The sequence below is a fragment of the Pararge aegeria genome, chromosome 8 (assembly GCF_905163445.1).
Source record: "Pararge aegeria chromosome 8, ilParAegt1.1, whole genome shotgun sequence".
NCBI classification, from domain to species: Eukaryota; Metazoa; Arthropoda; class Insecta; order Lepidoptera; family Nymphalidae; genus Pararge; species Pararge aegeria.
Window position 1 is genome coordinate 14,356,844 of NC_053187.1, and position 17,688 is coordinate 14,374,531.

Sequence of the window (17,688 nt, forward strand, 5' to 3'; positions counted from 1 at the left end):
TTTAACAGGGATCTAACATTAAACGAGGTTAACATGTACAATCACAGTCACGCGAAATCGCAATTATTACAAATATTTTGTATTTAAATGGCAGGAACGCAGGACCGTAAGAAGCGTCCATTCATTATATATTGATTCCTTGTCATCCACCTTGGATGCATTTATGTTGATTTTAACAATGATAAAGGCAATAATTATTTTAGTTGATTCGTTTACAACTATCCGCATATCACCAATCCACACTGGGCAGCGTGGTGGTGAGAAGGGCAAAGGCCATAGCCCTTCTCAAACACACTTTGGGATTTTTAGTGTTATTAAGGATTTAAGCGATGATAGCCTTGTTGATGCTTCGGCTCCTCTTAGGGGGGTCAGAGTGCGGCAGATTTATATACGTTTTTTAATTTAAGCAACTAAAATAATAGATACTTTAACGGTGAAGGAAAACATCGCGAGGAAACCTGTATGCCAGAGAGTTCTCGTTCTCAAAGGCATGTGAAATCTACCAATCCGCAGTGACCAAGCTTCGTCGACGGTCTAACCCCTTCTCATTTCTTTTAGGAGTCTTGTGCCCTGTGGTGGGATGGTAATGGGTTGGTAATGATGATGATGATGATGATGATGATGATGATGATGATTTACGATTTGATACTAAGTATTCTTTTTAATCATTCCAGATCGCGCAGATCTTCGGGTGCGGCGACTGCTGTTACACCACAGCCGAAAAACCTAAACCCAGGAGGTGAGTGAATTTATTATGTCGATTAGTAACGTTAACTCCCTTATTTATAATAGACCTGCTATAACGTTGGAATTGCGACGCAATGGTTTGCCACGTTCTGACATTTGAGAGGTGCTGTCAGTCGAAGTGTGACGTAACACTGCGTAATCGTTCGTCGACATTACGCTATGTTTATTAAAAAGGGATATTTGAGTTTTTTTTTTAGAGATAACACTTTTTTAGAGATAACTACTTCGGATTATGATATTTATTTGAAAAAGAATTGAGAATAAAATAATAAGGATGCGTCGACGGTTTACTTCTTTGCATAAGAGAGAAGAGATATACTTTTGAGAAGATAAGGGAGATAATCTGATGCAAATCGCGCCTGCGTGCGTTTAAGAGTCAGGGGTCAGATTAACGGCACACGTTGTATGATTAAATCGACAATGTTCCTAAACAAGCTTTTAGGTGTGGATAAAGCTTAAAGCGCAGCGTAACTATAATTTAAAATTAAATTTATAGTTTCTTTAACCTTTATGCCATACATATTTTACAAATTACTATACTATACTGTCTCTTTCGTTTCATTCTGATAACTGGTACATGTTGACTTCCCAACATATGGTTAAAACGCTTAAGCAACGTGCTTTGTATAGCGCTAAGGAACTTTTATTGGAGATACATTTTATACAGTCTTAAATATTTTTTTTTTTTTTTTTTTTTTTTTTTATTCTTTATTTATTCGGGACTTTTCTTAACAATAAGAATGTCAGCCCCATGTCTTAAATATTAATATCTAAAATTTACATTCATGAAAAAGAAACAATTCATATTTGTAACCAGTGATTTAAGATAAACAAAATGTCTAGGCACATTGCAACGTATTTTTTCGATTCGATCTTAAAAATCGTATACATGGTAAGGAGATAATGGCGTCAACATTCGTAAACTTAAAACTAAAGCTACGAGCTACATGATCTTTGAGCGTGTGATTAATGAGTAACCATTTATGGCTGCAGAACAGATAGTCTCTCATTTGTGCTATTTTGACGTGGACCGATTGCTCTGATTTATAACATTATATCTGCCGGGCATTGCGATATTTCATTCTCCTACTTAGTAACTGTCGACTAATCCCACATCTTGCGGCTTGTTCCGTATTTTTAACATCACTCGGTATAAAACAAATTCTTCATTTGAAAAAAATATGGTAGGTATTTAACATATATATAGATTGTAACGTTGACATCTCTGATCACTCTGTCCACCAACTTCCTAACTTCGGACTGTACTGGGAATTGTTAGCAGGAAACCCCCGAGATCCGCAGTTGACCGTAGTAACCACTCGACAAAACGAGGCAGTCAAGAGTCTTATTATACTTCGTTCGTTCGTGTATTGGATGATTAGATCAAATGTAGGTACCGATACCAAAGCGAAAGAAATGAATGGCCTTTAACCTCAATATCGATTCAACAGGGCCCTCCGCTATTTTGAGGCTGATTAGAGAGACGTACTTAACGAAAGGTCTTCCGATGTACTGATTTGCCTGATCGAATTACAAAATATTTGATACGACCGGCAATAATATTTTATTCCTTATAGGTCAAAAAAGCTTCATAAGTTTGGGAATTTCAAGACGCCATTGTTTCGTGACTAACATATATCTACGACGAGTTTAAACTATTTATTAAATTGTATCAGTCTACACTGAAGCGGTGGTAGGCCAGTGGGTAGGAGCTTGACTTAACCTTTGGGGGGCCGAGTTCGAATCCCAGCACGCACCTCTAACTTTTCAAAGTTAAGTGTATGTCCACCAATCCGTACTGGGGCAGCGTGGTGGTACGGCCTTAGCCCCTTCTCATTGTGAGAAGAGACCCGTGCTCTGTAGTGGGCCGGTAATGGGTTGATTTGATGATGATAATGATGATCAGTCTACAAGGCCGATTTACAAAAATTCCCTAATAAATAATAATAAATAATACAAAACAAAATAAGTTTGAATATGAGATAAATCTTATAATCGTATCTGAGTGTATCGGATTTTCGAAAGGACAGTTGCCGATAACCACCTGAGGGGTTACTACGGCGTCACCGGGGGAGAGGGTGCGAGCTCGATAGCTCGCCATGTGTAGAGCCCCGGGGCTCGACGACTTCAGGGGGAGGGGTGACGTCGACCCGAGTGTGCCTCCCATTGAGGGCTCGGACCTCGGCTCGGTTTTACGTTCATCGGACTAGTGTTTGTGGACTTTTGGACAAGAGTGGCTTAGTCCGACTGTGGTAAGGTGTATCCGTGACTGTGGTAAGGATGCATGTCCGGGTGACGCCAGAAATCGGAAAGTATTTATATAAAAAAAAACCCAGCGGTACAGAGTCATGAACATTGGCTGTGAATCTAATACAATTGTAATTATCTCTTGAAAACTATATATTAATTAAATAACAATTATCGGCACGTTTATTAAAATGCTATTCACTTTAAATACAAATACCTGGCATAAAATAAAATTATACTTATCCAAAGTTTAATTATTTATCCACTTTATAAAAATACTGTAACCATTCGCTTTTGATGTGTTATTTTCATTGGAAATCGCTCGCTTCCCCATAGCTACTTCCGCTTGTCCAGAGTCTGTCAATATATGTGTACTCTGCAGCAGCAGCAATATTTCTCTTTAGAGAAACCAATAAGACTTTTTTCCCGAACCGGGATTGGAAAGGACAAGGTCCTTTCCAATCCCGGTTCGGAAAAAAAGTAGTAAGTAAGTTCCAATTAAACGTAGTTGAGCATGTAAGACACTAGATTAAAGAGGCAGTGTGTTAAATATTATTCGAGTTAACTAAATGGTTAATTGGTCAAATACACAGAAGTATGACGATAACCGCATAAAGGATTCCTTTGAACCTGAGAAAGATGAGTCACTATCAACGTCCTGTTTCCGACATAACGCGGTACAGAGATACGGTTCTGAAACTGCGTAAATATCTACGCATTTTGACGACCTCGCTGGCGCAGCTGTGCTTGCTGTGGTTTCAAGTGGGGGGTTCCGAGTTGAATCCTCGGCAGAGGCAATTTGGAAATATATATTTTCTGAATTTTCTCTGGTCTGGTCTGGTGAAAGGCTTCAGACATAGTTACCAACCTACCTACAAAGAGGTGCCGATAAGTGTTTGTGTGATAAGCATGAATGTTTTTCAGTGTCTGGGTGTTTATGTGTATTTTCTAAGTATTTATGTATATTATTCATAAAAAATTTCATCAGGCATCTTAGTACCCATAACACAAGCTACGCTTACTTTGGGGCTGGATGGCGATGTGTGTATTGTCGTAGTATATTTATTTATTTAGCGTTCCGGTACGATGTCGCGTAGACACCGAGGAATAGGTTGTGGCTTATCTTAACTGCCATACCCCGAACAGGTTAGCTCGTTACTATCTTAGACTGCATCATCACTTACCATCAGATATGATTGAAGTCATTCGCATGTCTAACTTGTAGTGGTATAAATAGCATCAAGCAATTAAGATGTTAAGAGTTAACTAATTCCAATTATAATGACAGTATGTAAGACTTATTGACTTTGTTTTTTATTAAACTGGAATCGAAATCATCATTTCTTTAGACCGGTTTGTGTGCCTCAATTCAAGACGTTACCGAGAAGTACCTACCCTTAAGGTTTTCATAAAATAATCAATCGTTCTATAAGTACGAAAATAGGCTATTAAGGGCTCTTTATACTGGATTCAACTAGTACGGCAGTAACTATTTTAATTGATTGGAACTAAGTTCAGGTTACGTAAGGAAAAAGCGTTATGCGGTCCCTCGGAAACCTACTTGGAATTGAATTGTTTTTCAATGAATTTCGATCCTAACGGGAGTCCCCCGACCACACACGTTAGCGATATTTGTTTCAACTTAACGATATTTGATGTAACTCAATCTGTATGTTAGAAAAACGGTGGTCACACACGACCAGATGGGCAAGTGATCCTATAAGGAATCTTAAATACAAAAAAGTTATTACTCAAAAATTGTTTAATATTTTCAATGAAGCTTCTCACTTATTTAGACCACTTATGTTTTGAAGAAAAGAGTGATTATAGCTTAAGGTTAACTGACTGCGCTGTCTGTCACTTCATTGTCAGACGATTTTACCAGCTCCCTTTGCCCTATTTTTACAATAGAGGTTTTATGACAACCTCTTTACAGACCAAAGAAATGTTAGACATAAAACAGATATCAAAGTCAAACGCCATGACACCTTGATCTTATTTCCGCCTTGATGGATTTTTAATGTACAGGAATTACATCCTATTTTGCAGCAGCCTTTAGGGAATATTAATAGATATATATTTCCTTGTTTATTTTTGGAAATTCTCAACCGACGAAGCAATTTTTACACTAAATCAGGTTGCCTGAGTATATAAAACATTCATTTTTACAAAGAAAATAAATGGTAAAATAAACTTATATTTAGGATCGCAGCAGGGTACAGAATAAAAAGATGTTAAGACTAATATAAATTTATTAGTCTAAGAATTACATTATTAATTATTATAATATTAAAAAAAAAATTATTAACTATGCTCGGCCGATTCGTTGCACGAGCTACCTAGCCTAGGTTCTACAATTAATTCCCACAGGAAACGTGGTAAAAAAGGTTTCGCATCACAATTCAAAGCTAGCCTCCGGAATTTGCAGAGCCGACGTAACTTGAAAATGATGCGATCCGGCCGCTTCTTGGTTAGCAGGCATACTATGGCTATCCCGCAGTGGCGTGCACTTCATACAAGCACAACAGCACTGCATACCCTAAAATTTTTGAATAACTCATAAAGTGGCCGGATTTTACACCATTTTCCTTCTTTATGCATACCCTAGTCAAAAACCCTGCGCACGCCACTGCTATCCCGTGGGTTTGCCTAAGTAACGAGCTCCACAGAGATTGGAACTTACACTCACGGATATGAAACTAAAAACATAAAGACATCTTATCTAAATCTTGAGTGAACCAAACAATGTTAATCACCATTATATATTATAGTTTCAGTCCTGGGAACACGCCTCTTCTGTCATAGGAGATTGGTAAAACCCTATCTCCTATGAGAGAAGGGGCCTTAAAGGTTTAAAACCTACAAATTTTGCTCCAATATGGTTCTCCGAGGTACGTGACGCGCCCATTTCCACTTCAGCTTTTGTTCTTTAACGGATCTCCTCATTTCTGATCACGTAGATCTGCTCCTAACATAGCTCTGTCTATCGCATACTGAGTTACTCTGGCTTCTTTTGCCCATGAGGTGTGTAGATATGCATTTGGGAAAAAATATTTGCGTTTTCCTGCCGATACAACTGTTATTGTTTATACTATCTGATAAATTTCTCGGTAAAGCATAAGTACGACCTACGCCTGAATAATGCAATTGTACCGGGAATTCATTTCACGTGTATCGCATTTTATCGAAAAAGATTTTATTATTGCAGATAATGTTTTGACGCTGAATGTTGAAACATTTTTTTCCTGCTTTCACTATTACATGGGTATTTGGCATTTGCTATCTTTTACGCATTGAGTAGTATAACTTTTAACAGAAAGCGCGGTTTTTGGTTTTATCGCTGTAATAAAAAAAATGGGGTACGGTCTGCTGGGAGGCTTCGGCCGTGGTTAGTTACTGCTGTAGCGAAAAAAGGCCTGCCAACAGAAATTGCATTACGGAACGATGCCGCATATAGTAACCGATCAGGAGATCCCTTCACAACGCATCATCCCTTACTTGAAAAGATGTTCTTAGATGCTCTTGGATAGAACGACCATACGTGCTGTGGACTTAGCTAGGGACCTTCAGGTTTTTTGTAAAAATCGAACGACCATACCAGAAATTCTCTCCTTTAGTGTGACCTTACGACGCTAGATGGCGCTAGTTGTAACAAATTTCTGTATGTTGCTTCGATGAAGGTTCTTATGATTATATTATCACCAAATCATATGTGAGACGCTTTAACCGGAACCGAGGGCTACACACGTGCTCTGCTTCCTTACTCCGGGCAGGTTCTGAGATTATTCGAACGGTTAAATGTTAACCTGACCAGTAGACCGACAAAGGAGTTATACTTATATAACCATGCCAGCCGCGCCCCGCGCTGCAATTCACCCACTGTGATAAAGTGCTCGTCCACATTTTTATTTAAATTACAATTACGTGTACAGACTTATTCTTTACTTTAGTACTTAATATTTTACTTCGAGGAAGATTGTTATGGCTAAATTTAACTTTAGATAAAGTGCATTGACATAAATTTCTGTTGTACCTGAACCGCGCCTGAACCATACACTTTTCCGGGTTAAAAAATAGTCATATGTTAATAAATAGTGTAATCTCTCCGCTGGCTGGGTTGTGGTTGTGACGGAAGCGTTCCCGTGACCCAGACATCAGACGACGAGTTGGAACACCGTGGGGTTATAGTCAGTAAGAGTCCGACATAACCACTGCACCTACCCTTGCTATGGTATGGTTGATGCTATGGTATCCATGAAGATTCCCATATAACAATAGGATATCTCCATTACAAAATATAGTCAAATTGGTTCAGTAGTTGCGGCGTGAAGGAGCAACAAACATACATACTTACATACAAACTTTCTTCTTTATAATATTAATGTGATATTATATGATACTAAAAACACAATGAAATGTTATGTTTTGGAAAAAAAAAACGATAGTTTGATTTTCTTCCTCGAAGCCTCTTCATTTATTATCATATCTTGTGAAATCTCATGTAATTTATATATCTTGAGAAAAGTCTTTGTTGAAATGCCACATCTGGAAATCTTTCATAAGTCGTGATGAAATCATTGTCACCTTCAATTATTAGACATCTGCTTACGAAAAGTTGTTTTAGACTTACGTACCGCACATCAGTTCTATATTCACTTTCAAACACTAAAGACACGGGTATAATATGAAATGAGCTCTTTTCTAGGTCTCAATATCAGTAAAACCCAGTGACTATCCTATTTCAACCAGTGATTAAGCGACAAATGACGATTTTATAGTGATTATATAGTGAATATCATATATTTATTCTATTTTTTAGCAAATACACTAAATCAAATGTGGAAACTGTGATCGAAGATCCTGGGAGTATATTGTGTTTGAACGGTTCTCGATTTGGAGTTTCAAGTGAAAAAGACAAGTGCCTTGAAGTTACAAGGTAAAGCAAACTGAATTTTGAAACATCGAACACTATTTGCTCACGCTGTTTCTTTTATCACTACATATGACGTCGATGCTCCTTGTTAATCAACTGACAATAATATTTTATGATTTAGATCTTCAATTAATTTTTCTCAAAAATGCGGTGAAATATTTATATCACATTCGAAAAAAGAACACACAAAATTAAGGACGGGTATGAACAGAAATTTAATTCATACAAAAAAAAGTGAGTTGGAATCAGAATATTAACATGGATGTTTATTTATTTTCTATTTATGCTCTTTATTTGCACACAAAAAATACAGAAGAATAATAAAAAAAAACACAGACAGAAGCAGTGTACAAAAGGCGTCCTTATCGCTTAGTAGCGATCTCTGCCAGGCAACCTTAGGATAAGGAAAACAAAAGGATAACAGACTGCAGGTTGTGCATAATTAAAAAATATACTATGTATTAATAACTACATACTAATACTTGAACTAGATTACATAAATAAAATAATAAATAATAAAAAAAAATAAAAATAAATAAAAATAATAATAAACTAATATATATTTTAACATATCAATATAACAAGTGATTTAGACTGCCTAATGTCGATTGGGAGCGCATTCCACAGCTCAATGGCTTTGCACTGTAAACGAGTGCTCGTAGAACTTCGTTCTATGAAAAGGCACACTCAGAGTCAGCGCGCGATCTGATCTTAAATCGGATTACACTCCCAGAAAAGCGAATTTCACTTCTTATAAAAAAAAGTTTTTAAATGAAATAATACATGTTGATTGTGATGTTGATTATCCGACGTCCAGAAGAAGAGACAGAAGTCGTGAGCAGACAACCGACAACTTCTTACTTAGAGATAATACAAGCATTATTTTAATTTCTTCTGCTGCTTGTAAAAATAAGATTTTCACGTTTACTTTAATGATCATACCTACTATTCGTTGTTAGAAAAAGTGTAACGAGCTGAGACTTGTATGTTAAATTCTTCTTCGAACACCAAAGTTTATCCATCGTTTATAAGGTTGTGGATCAAATATACAACTTTACAATGTGGCGTTGAAACCGCAGGGCATAGCTAGTTGCATAATAAAGAGAAAATAATACTCTCATATTTATATAGCATTGTTATATAATACTTTGACAGCAAGATCCCTTTTGAAATAGATACCTACTAAACATTTTTTTACACTTCTACCTATTTCAAACTCTCAAATGAAGTTCTTTGGAACAAAAAAGCGAGATAATCTGAAGCGTGACAGGTACTAATGAGCCGTCTCTGAGCGCTCTCAATTCAGGACACTCACTGTCACTCGTTATTTCCAAGAATTTAATATGTAGGCCATTGCAAAACTTCACGATTTGCACGCAATTAGTACGCGTTACACAGAACTTAAGCTTGATCTCAAGAAATTCATCATCGATACTGAATTTACTCTGGATGGCCTATCGAAAAACTACAGCATATGTAATTTTTCGTGGTAGTAACTAGTATAAAGGGACGTCATCTCTATAAAAAAAAATTGAAAGTGAGGACGACGTTTTTCGTTGGCGTTTACACGTTAATAGTTTGGACCAAACCGCAGTACAAAGGTCTTTAGGAAATAAAATGAGAAGCAGGAAACTCCTCGCTTTTAAAATGAATTTAGATAACCACTTTCTGGAATCTTCCTATGCATAACCTGGGAAATTTTCCTCAAAGGTTGAGCAGATGTTGGTAATAACATTTCACACCAATAAATTGATATCGCGCAAAAACAATACTGTTTTATATTTACTAGTAAATAGTCAAAGAGCCTCATTTACTTAGCTTTATTCCGTCTACGCGTTTAAATGGCTCTTACACATTAAGTATATAAGTTTAGTAGTTATAGTAACATTTATAAGTCGCCCAATGGATAGGACATCGGCTTCACTTTCGGGGGATCCCGCCTTCTAACTTTTCTAAGTTACGCGCGTTACAAGCAATTAAAATATCACGTTGTTTTCCTTCACCGTTGAAGCAAGTCTTCAAGAAATCATTAAATTATCGTGAGGAAACCTGCATGCCTGAGTGTTCTCCATGATGTTCCCAAAGGCGTGTGAAGTTCACCAATCAGCACTGAACCAAACTCTTCTCATTGTGGGAGGGGCCCGTGCCCCATAGTGGCCTGGTAATAGGTTGAAATAGTGATAAATCAGAATCTAAACAAGATAAAAGTGGCTCATCGTTTTCAGCTACTAAATGTTTATTAAATTGAAGAGTTCAATGTTTTTCATTTTTCAGGAAAATATATTTTGTTTTCTCGCAAGAAAAAAACATATAGTTTACTGTTGAACAACAGATATAATAGTAGAACCTTTTTGATAAGAGCCTTAAATGTTGAACTTCAATGGAATTGTTTAGTGGTTCTTAAATACCCTTCTATCCCATTTCCAAAGATTACGGCCCATCTTTATTTCTATTTAGTTTCCCACAATATAAAATAACTTTTTTGTTCCATAACCCAATTTAGTACCGGATCGTTCACTACATTCTTTGAAGCCTTCTGATACTTTGATTGAATTTATAAGCAAAGCCCTAATCCTATTTCTCTTGTCTATTTTATTATTTGTTTTCAAGCAAAAAATTTACACAAACAACAAAGTTTTTACGAGTTAACTGAGTCAATAAAAAGCTTGGAATGTTTGTATTTTGTTTTTGTAACTCCAAAATTACTTTTATCTCAGTAATCATAAGTAATAGTCTGTTTGCCAGCAGGTATAAATATATAAGACAGAGATTAAATGTCGTGGATTAATTTAAATATATTATTTCGACGCTCTAGATAATTTGTGTCGAGGTTATATGATGGTGATATTATCTTGTTTGTTTTTTTCACAGACTATTCTATCTTAGTGCCAAAACCAATGTCTCACTTGCCAATATTATAATGAATTGCTACTGTAGCCATTTTTAATGGTTCAAATTTCGCAAACAATTTCTTTAGTGCGTATACCTACTCATATAGTTACACACCCGTCTATGATACTTATCGATGACGCAGTAATCCAGCGTTGTCATTATCTTTACATTATTATACATTGCATAATTCAATATAGATAATGTTGGTTAAGCATTGCAATCGTTTCTTGCTAAACCCTTATTCTAATTTGTGACGTTCCTGCCTGTAAAAGAAAGTGTGACGTTGCTGTGTGCAAAAGAAAACAGAAAGTATAGAATTCATTAAAACTTCTCGTATAACAATACGCGTATCTCTCATACACGCTTAAAATTTATAATCAGTCTAACACAAAACTTTCAGATCAGGAATTGAATTTAGTAGTGCCATTATATTCCTACTCTGCCCTGTCGATATAGATGACTCTACTAATAAATTAAAAAAACATTCAAATTCAAAAATTGTTTCTTTATACAGGCCTATCTATCACAGGCACTTATGAAGCGTTCATACATATGTTTACAAAATCGTAAGGGGATGGTGATTACTTCGTTCGCCAACTTAAACCTGAAGCTACAAGGGAACCCTTGTAGCTTCAGGTTCAGGTCAGCTTTAACGCATCCTGGTCTATCACAAAAAACTAAGCTGGAAATATTTTTTGTTATCATCATCTAAGTAAATTAATATTAAGCTATAAAGTGAGAGAAATTCAAACCCAAGCTTTTTTATCGTTTAAGTAATCCTTAACATTATGATAGGATTTTTCTGTATGCTTAAGTACGTTTTATATAAACTTTAAACTTTTTGAGAGAAATCTTAAAGATTTCATTCGGTAATTTCCTATAAAATAATATACAATGTCCTTGAATGAATGAGCAATTTTATGTAGCTTAGTAAACTGCACGCCGAGTTTATTTTTAATATTACATAAGATTGATCATTGACATTGGGTGATAGAATGCTAGTCTAGAATGCTACTCACAAGTCACAACCCAATCTCTGTTTTTTCCTTAAAGATTGATAAGAGAGTATTTTTTCTTTTATTATCCTAATTGTGGAGTAGAAATAAAGAGTATAAATAAAAAATAAAATCAACTGTTATCATTTATTGGAAAAGTGAATTTACGAGATATCATCCATACTTATAAGTTTTTACGTTCTAGACATTTTTAAAAGATGCCGATATTACAGATTGGCGCCAGTTCATGTAAATATTATTTTGTTTTAACCGTACATCAAAGAGTTTATGCTAGCGTAACGTACAAGTGAAACATTTCGTGGTTACTATTAAGCTTTTGCGTATGAACTCGGTTTATAGGCCGCATATAAAAATTACGGAAACAAAAATAAAGAAACAGAAAAATAAATAAATTTAAATGTACATGAGAAGGATTAGGCAAGTTTTCTGTTTTAATATTTAAGAATTATTAATGGAATATTTATTGATTGTTCGGAACGTATTTTAATTACACGTAACGTTTTTTATTTACCAATTTTTTATAATACTTCCACCAAAGGACTGCTGGGTAGACGTAATTAGGTTGGTGTTCAAAGCTTACAAAATATCCTTACTATTTCGGTTTTATCTTGCCTTATATTATATTTGGCTAAACCCGATAGATCGTTTCCTCTCCTTAATAACATACCTTTGACATATTCATGTTTATGACTTGATACGGTCAACATTTATAAAAGTGCTCGTACTATAAGCTGTACTTGTAGATATGAAGATAAAAACCTGCGATAAAAATACAACCGTTCTAATAATATCTTTATTGGTAAAGCCATATTTCCATAAAACTCACAAAGCAAAAACAATAATGAAGTCAATCATAAAGGTGGTGACATTTCAGGGGCGAAAGTTTTGTGTTGGAGCTTACGACTTAAGAAATTATGCTCATGGATAAGTTCAAAAACATTTTTTTATCTTTTAGTCTCATCTTTTAGTTTAGTAGAAATCCTCATTTGATATGAAATTATCTCTAAGAAAATTAATTACGATTAGAACAAATAATACGTCAATTGACGTTCACGATGCACACTTGAATGAACTGACTGAATGACAGTCACGTGCTGATGCTATGATGGGATCATGCTTATCTTACAGATATTTAAATTCAGTTTGTTGTTTAGTTTCACAGACGTTGTGTTTCTTAAAACTTGAGTCTTTCCTAGGTAAGAGTAAAAAGACATTTTTATGCAAACGAAACTTGGACCTGATCTTTCATGAAATAAACAAATTACCCTCCTTTTTAATAAAAATAATATTAATTGAAATGTGGTTTATAATAGTATTGTGGCTACATTCTCGAAATATGAATTTTACGTCAGAATCGCTTAATAATACCAACTGTACAAGGCACGTCCAATATATCTTGTTGCGTGCCGAAAATATTTCGCCACGTTCCATTAGGGGCACGCATGACATATTATGATCGCTATTCTCGATTAGGCTGTGAACTTTGAGCGGTGAATATTAAATTTCCTGTGACGTTTTGTAAAATTGCCTACGTATCCTTAAATTGAAAATAAACATTGGCAGTGCAAACTTTAGTAACATTTAAACAATTTAAAACTTCGTTAAGTGTATTAATTTGTTTTTTTTAAATTAGACTTTTGAACATAACGTTAGTTTTAGATACCACTTTTATGTTAGTACAATACAAAACTCCATTAGAAGTTCGTGCATAGGAAATCGGTACGAAAGATTGCCTACATTTATTATTGCTCGTTGAAAGTTACCCAGAGTAATAGATGCGAGCTTTATGTTTCACCCCAAATATTTATGCATTACGTATCGAGGGCATAACAAATGGGTTTACTGCGTATTTATTAGCACTTCTTGGAGGTCAGACGATAAATCTGGGTTAGGATGATACAAAATATTTGGTTTAAAATTACGTACCTTACGCATTCATGTTTTGCCAACCCCTTTATATGTGATCGCAATCATTCTGATTAACTGAAATCATTTTTCTTCGCCTGAGGTCTGGGTTTACCTTCACGATCTTGTCACGAATTACAATGTAAGAATTAGTAGTATTGTTAGAATAGAACCATTAGAATCTTAGTCTAATGGAAGCCTAGATTCCCCTCTCAAGTTCTAAACATTTACAAAAAGATAAACGTTTAGAACATCAGAGGTCAGCTGCTAAACGGTATGTAGTGACTTACGGCTTGTTCGAGAAACAATACCAAAGTAGAGTGATTTTTGTTGCTTGAATATTTATTGTGTACACGGTTTCTGTACGTGCTTAATTATATATAATTCCATACGCGTAACTACGCAGACTAGTCATTTCCAGGGATACATTAAGGAGCTGAGAGCTGCTTAATGTGTTTGACAGAACTTAAACTATTAAAAATCTACGTTGTTCACAACGAAAAACAAACGATGTTATTTTTCACCATATTTCTGACGGAATCGTTAAATAACGTTTCCCTAAGATACTTATTAAATTTCATGTGTATTGTTACTTTTTTTAAATAAAAAATATTTCCTCCAATAGTAGGTAAGAATAGTTAACGAGAGTCTAAAATTAAATTGATACTGTACTGGAAGACTCGTAGATATCGACAAAATTTATGAATTGCAATTCCACGCTGTTAAAGTCTAGTGTTTGGAATAAATACTAAGCAGTGTACTTAGGTTCACGTCATTAAAGTGATTCACGAAGGCAAGGGCATTGACTTTTGTTATAATCTTTTGTCGTAGTATATTTATTTATTATTATTTAATGCCTGTCACGTCTGGTCATCCTTGATATGTACAAGATAATATTTATTAAATTTACTAATTGTAAAATTTGCGATTCAGATTGTAATGAGGTAAAAATAGAATTATGCACTAACAACTTAGCCACCAGGAGGAGATCTTTGCGTCGTTTGAGTCTCAATACAACACTGAAGTGCAGCGATAATGCACTCGTCATCAAACTATCAAAACCAGCATCAAAACATCTACCGACATCAGTGGCGTGCACCGGGTTCTATACCAGGGTATGCATTCAGCAGGTCAATTGCATAAAAAAGGCAAAAATTCTCCTTCTGTACGAGTTATATATCAATTTTAAGGTAGGCAGTGCTTTTGTGCATGTATGAAGTGCACGCCACTGACTGACATTGACAGCATTGTAAGTTTTCTAATTCACTAGCGTCGACTATTTATAATATTTTCTTTGCTTACCACTATTACATACATTATAAACAGTTTTTTATATATCTTTCTAAGTAATGCTACCAAGTAGGTATAAGCGGTTTTCCTTCCGGCTTTGTTTAGGAATACCATTATTTCAGGCTGAAATCAAATTTTTACAACTCATCATTATATGGAAAACTAATATTTTCTGAAAGTTAGTACAATATGTTCAATATGCACTATTCAAGATTAGCGAGTTCAAGCAGCATGATATTAAAATATTAAAATAAATGGCGATGAAAACTTGTACTACCATCGCTTACAACATTATTTTTCAAAATGATAAAATAAGGACCTTTAAGTATTTCCTAAAGATGAGATAGTCCTTAAAATAGGGCGTATAATTGTAGAAGAAGAGAATAATAAATCATACTTCTTCAAGCGATGACGCCCCCAGGTGACTCGGGAAAACAGCCTAATCTAACTGTATAGCTACAGTATGTATACTATGTAATAATTCTCTGTAATACATGACCAATAATATTATAAGTCCCAAGTCCAAATCTTATCTAGATATAAGTCACACGTCATTCGTAATGCCAATCTGTTATGCAGCCAATAACTGTATAGTCTGTGAGACACTGGTACTTATTCAGTTATACGCTCTTAAACTATTGAAGCCTTTTTTAACAGGGAACATTGAGCAAAGGATCGGACTGCTTTTTGATCCATCAGTTTGGTTTAGTTTATGATTTGGATACAACTGTATAATATCCCAAATTTCAACATTGTTATCGATAACAAGAAAGGAATTTAAATATTGTTTGAAAGTTGTAGAGGAGTTGAAATATCTGCAGACTATCAAGTTAAGCATATTTTTGCAATAACTTTTACTGGAAGAAGCATAAATATAAATAAGCATAAATTATTGTATCTCTACAAATATTGATAAAGTTAAAAAAGAGTTTACGATCTCCAAAACAGCTGTCACTATAAAAGACTTCTTAAGAAAAGGTTTATTCTTTGAGTAAACGCATCAAGACCAAATAGTCAAATATATAACAACACAGCAAGCTTTACGATCTGCTCTGCGACTAGAAGTAACAGACAGTGTTTACTCCTGTGAGGTTAAAGTCACAAGTTATCTGTGTGAACTGTGACGTCACATATCACGTTCCAAAAGTGTGCCTGTTGTCAACACAGTGGGTAATCGCAGAAGGTCACCTGTTATCGGGACCTATGTGTGCATCTTTGACAGGCAGACACTATCGATGCTTACGAGGAAAAAGATATTGCTTTCATACCGGAACCGCAACCTGAGGTCACTGATAAGTGACGTAAATCGCGAAGTTATTTCAATTTGTAAAGTTATAGATACAGAATAAAAATGTTTTACAGTTCATATGTTTTTAATAAATATTTTCCTACACATGTTCACATGAACATTTGATTTTGCTGGTCATTTTTTAACCGCTTCCTCTTGTCCTACAAAGACTTTCTCGGAATTATGACAGTGCGGTACACTATATTTTGAAGACTAGCGGATTTTATATTCGGAGACACAATTTGATGGTACAACTTTAAGGTACAAGGTAAAGGTTTTACATTAACATAAAGTAGTTTTGAATTTGGAAACGGTGATAGCCTAGCGGGTATTTGGTCTCCTTTCGAGGGGAACAAATCCGATCCCTGGAACTTTTGTAATTCAATTAAAATATAGCGGCTCTAACGGAGAAGGAAAACATCGTGAGGAAGTCTGCTGCTATCTTGAGAGTTCTCCACAACGTTCTTAAAAAAGCGTGTGAAGTCTACCGATCCGTAATTGGTTAGAGGTGCGTCCTGTGAATCCGACTGGGCCCTCCTGAAAGGAAGGCTGAAATTTAAGCCACCATCTAATAAAATTTTCAATCAAGAAAAATAAAATAAAAAAAAAAGTTTAGAGATGTTTTGTCTCTATCCCAAGAGTAAATAATTTGCATGCAGTGATTGCTATAGACGGTTTCAAGTCGTAATGTATCGCGATTTTTTTATAATAATTCAGTAAAAAAATCGTCAAATAAACTAGTCTACCATTTACGTCATTTCTGAAGGTTAGATGTAATCGATTGATAGACTAACCGACGCCTACTGGCTGCGGCTGTTTATGAACTGATAAGGTATTTTACTACATTTGAGTTAAAGATAACATATTACTACTCTAACTGTGGCTATGTGTTTAATAACACGTATTTCCGATTCGGCGTAATTTGTTGATCAACAAACCCAACTAAACCCAACCCTGCTAAATGCTTATAGCAGTATTATTTTAGAATAAATTATATGACAGATCTTGACATCATTAAAATAAAGATTATACTTCTAAAACAAAACGTAAATAATCCTAAAATAACACTGATTTCAAAGAGATAGTAGTTAAGCCCCCACGAGTGCGATTGTTTAAGATAAATCGTATCAATTTGTCAGTTAGCGTGTAGTTTCATTTGTCAACAAATGCGTCAATCCAAGTTATGTTTTCGGTTCATTAATGCTTTACAATAATTTGGATCACTAATCCTATAAAATGTCCAATTTAAGCTTTGTGAATCTTTCATTCTTTTTTTTTTATTGGGACAGTAGAGAAGGTAATTAAATTAACTGATATGACTTAATAGTACTCTGAAGTACCTACCTAAATATACGTGGGTGTTATTATTA

The 17,688-nt window shown here is 35.1% G+C and overlaps 1 protein-coding gene across 8 annotated transcripts in view; it reads left to right on the forward strand.

The window, feature by feature from the left end:
- LOC120625896 (cAMP-specific 3',5'-cyclic phosphodiesterase) overlaps positions 1-17,688 on the forward strand; it is a 504,305-nt gene that overhangs the window by 433,553 nt on the left and 53,064 nt on the right. For all 8 annotated transcript variants that reach the window (XM_039893163.1, XM_039893161.1, XM_039893160.1 and 5 more), the window contains one exon: positions 675-739. In XM_039893163.1, coding sequence (XP_039749097.1) covers positions 675-739 — 65 coding nt within the window. The remainder of the gene's footprint in view (positions 1-674; positions 740-17,688) is intronic.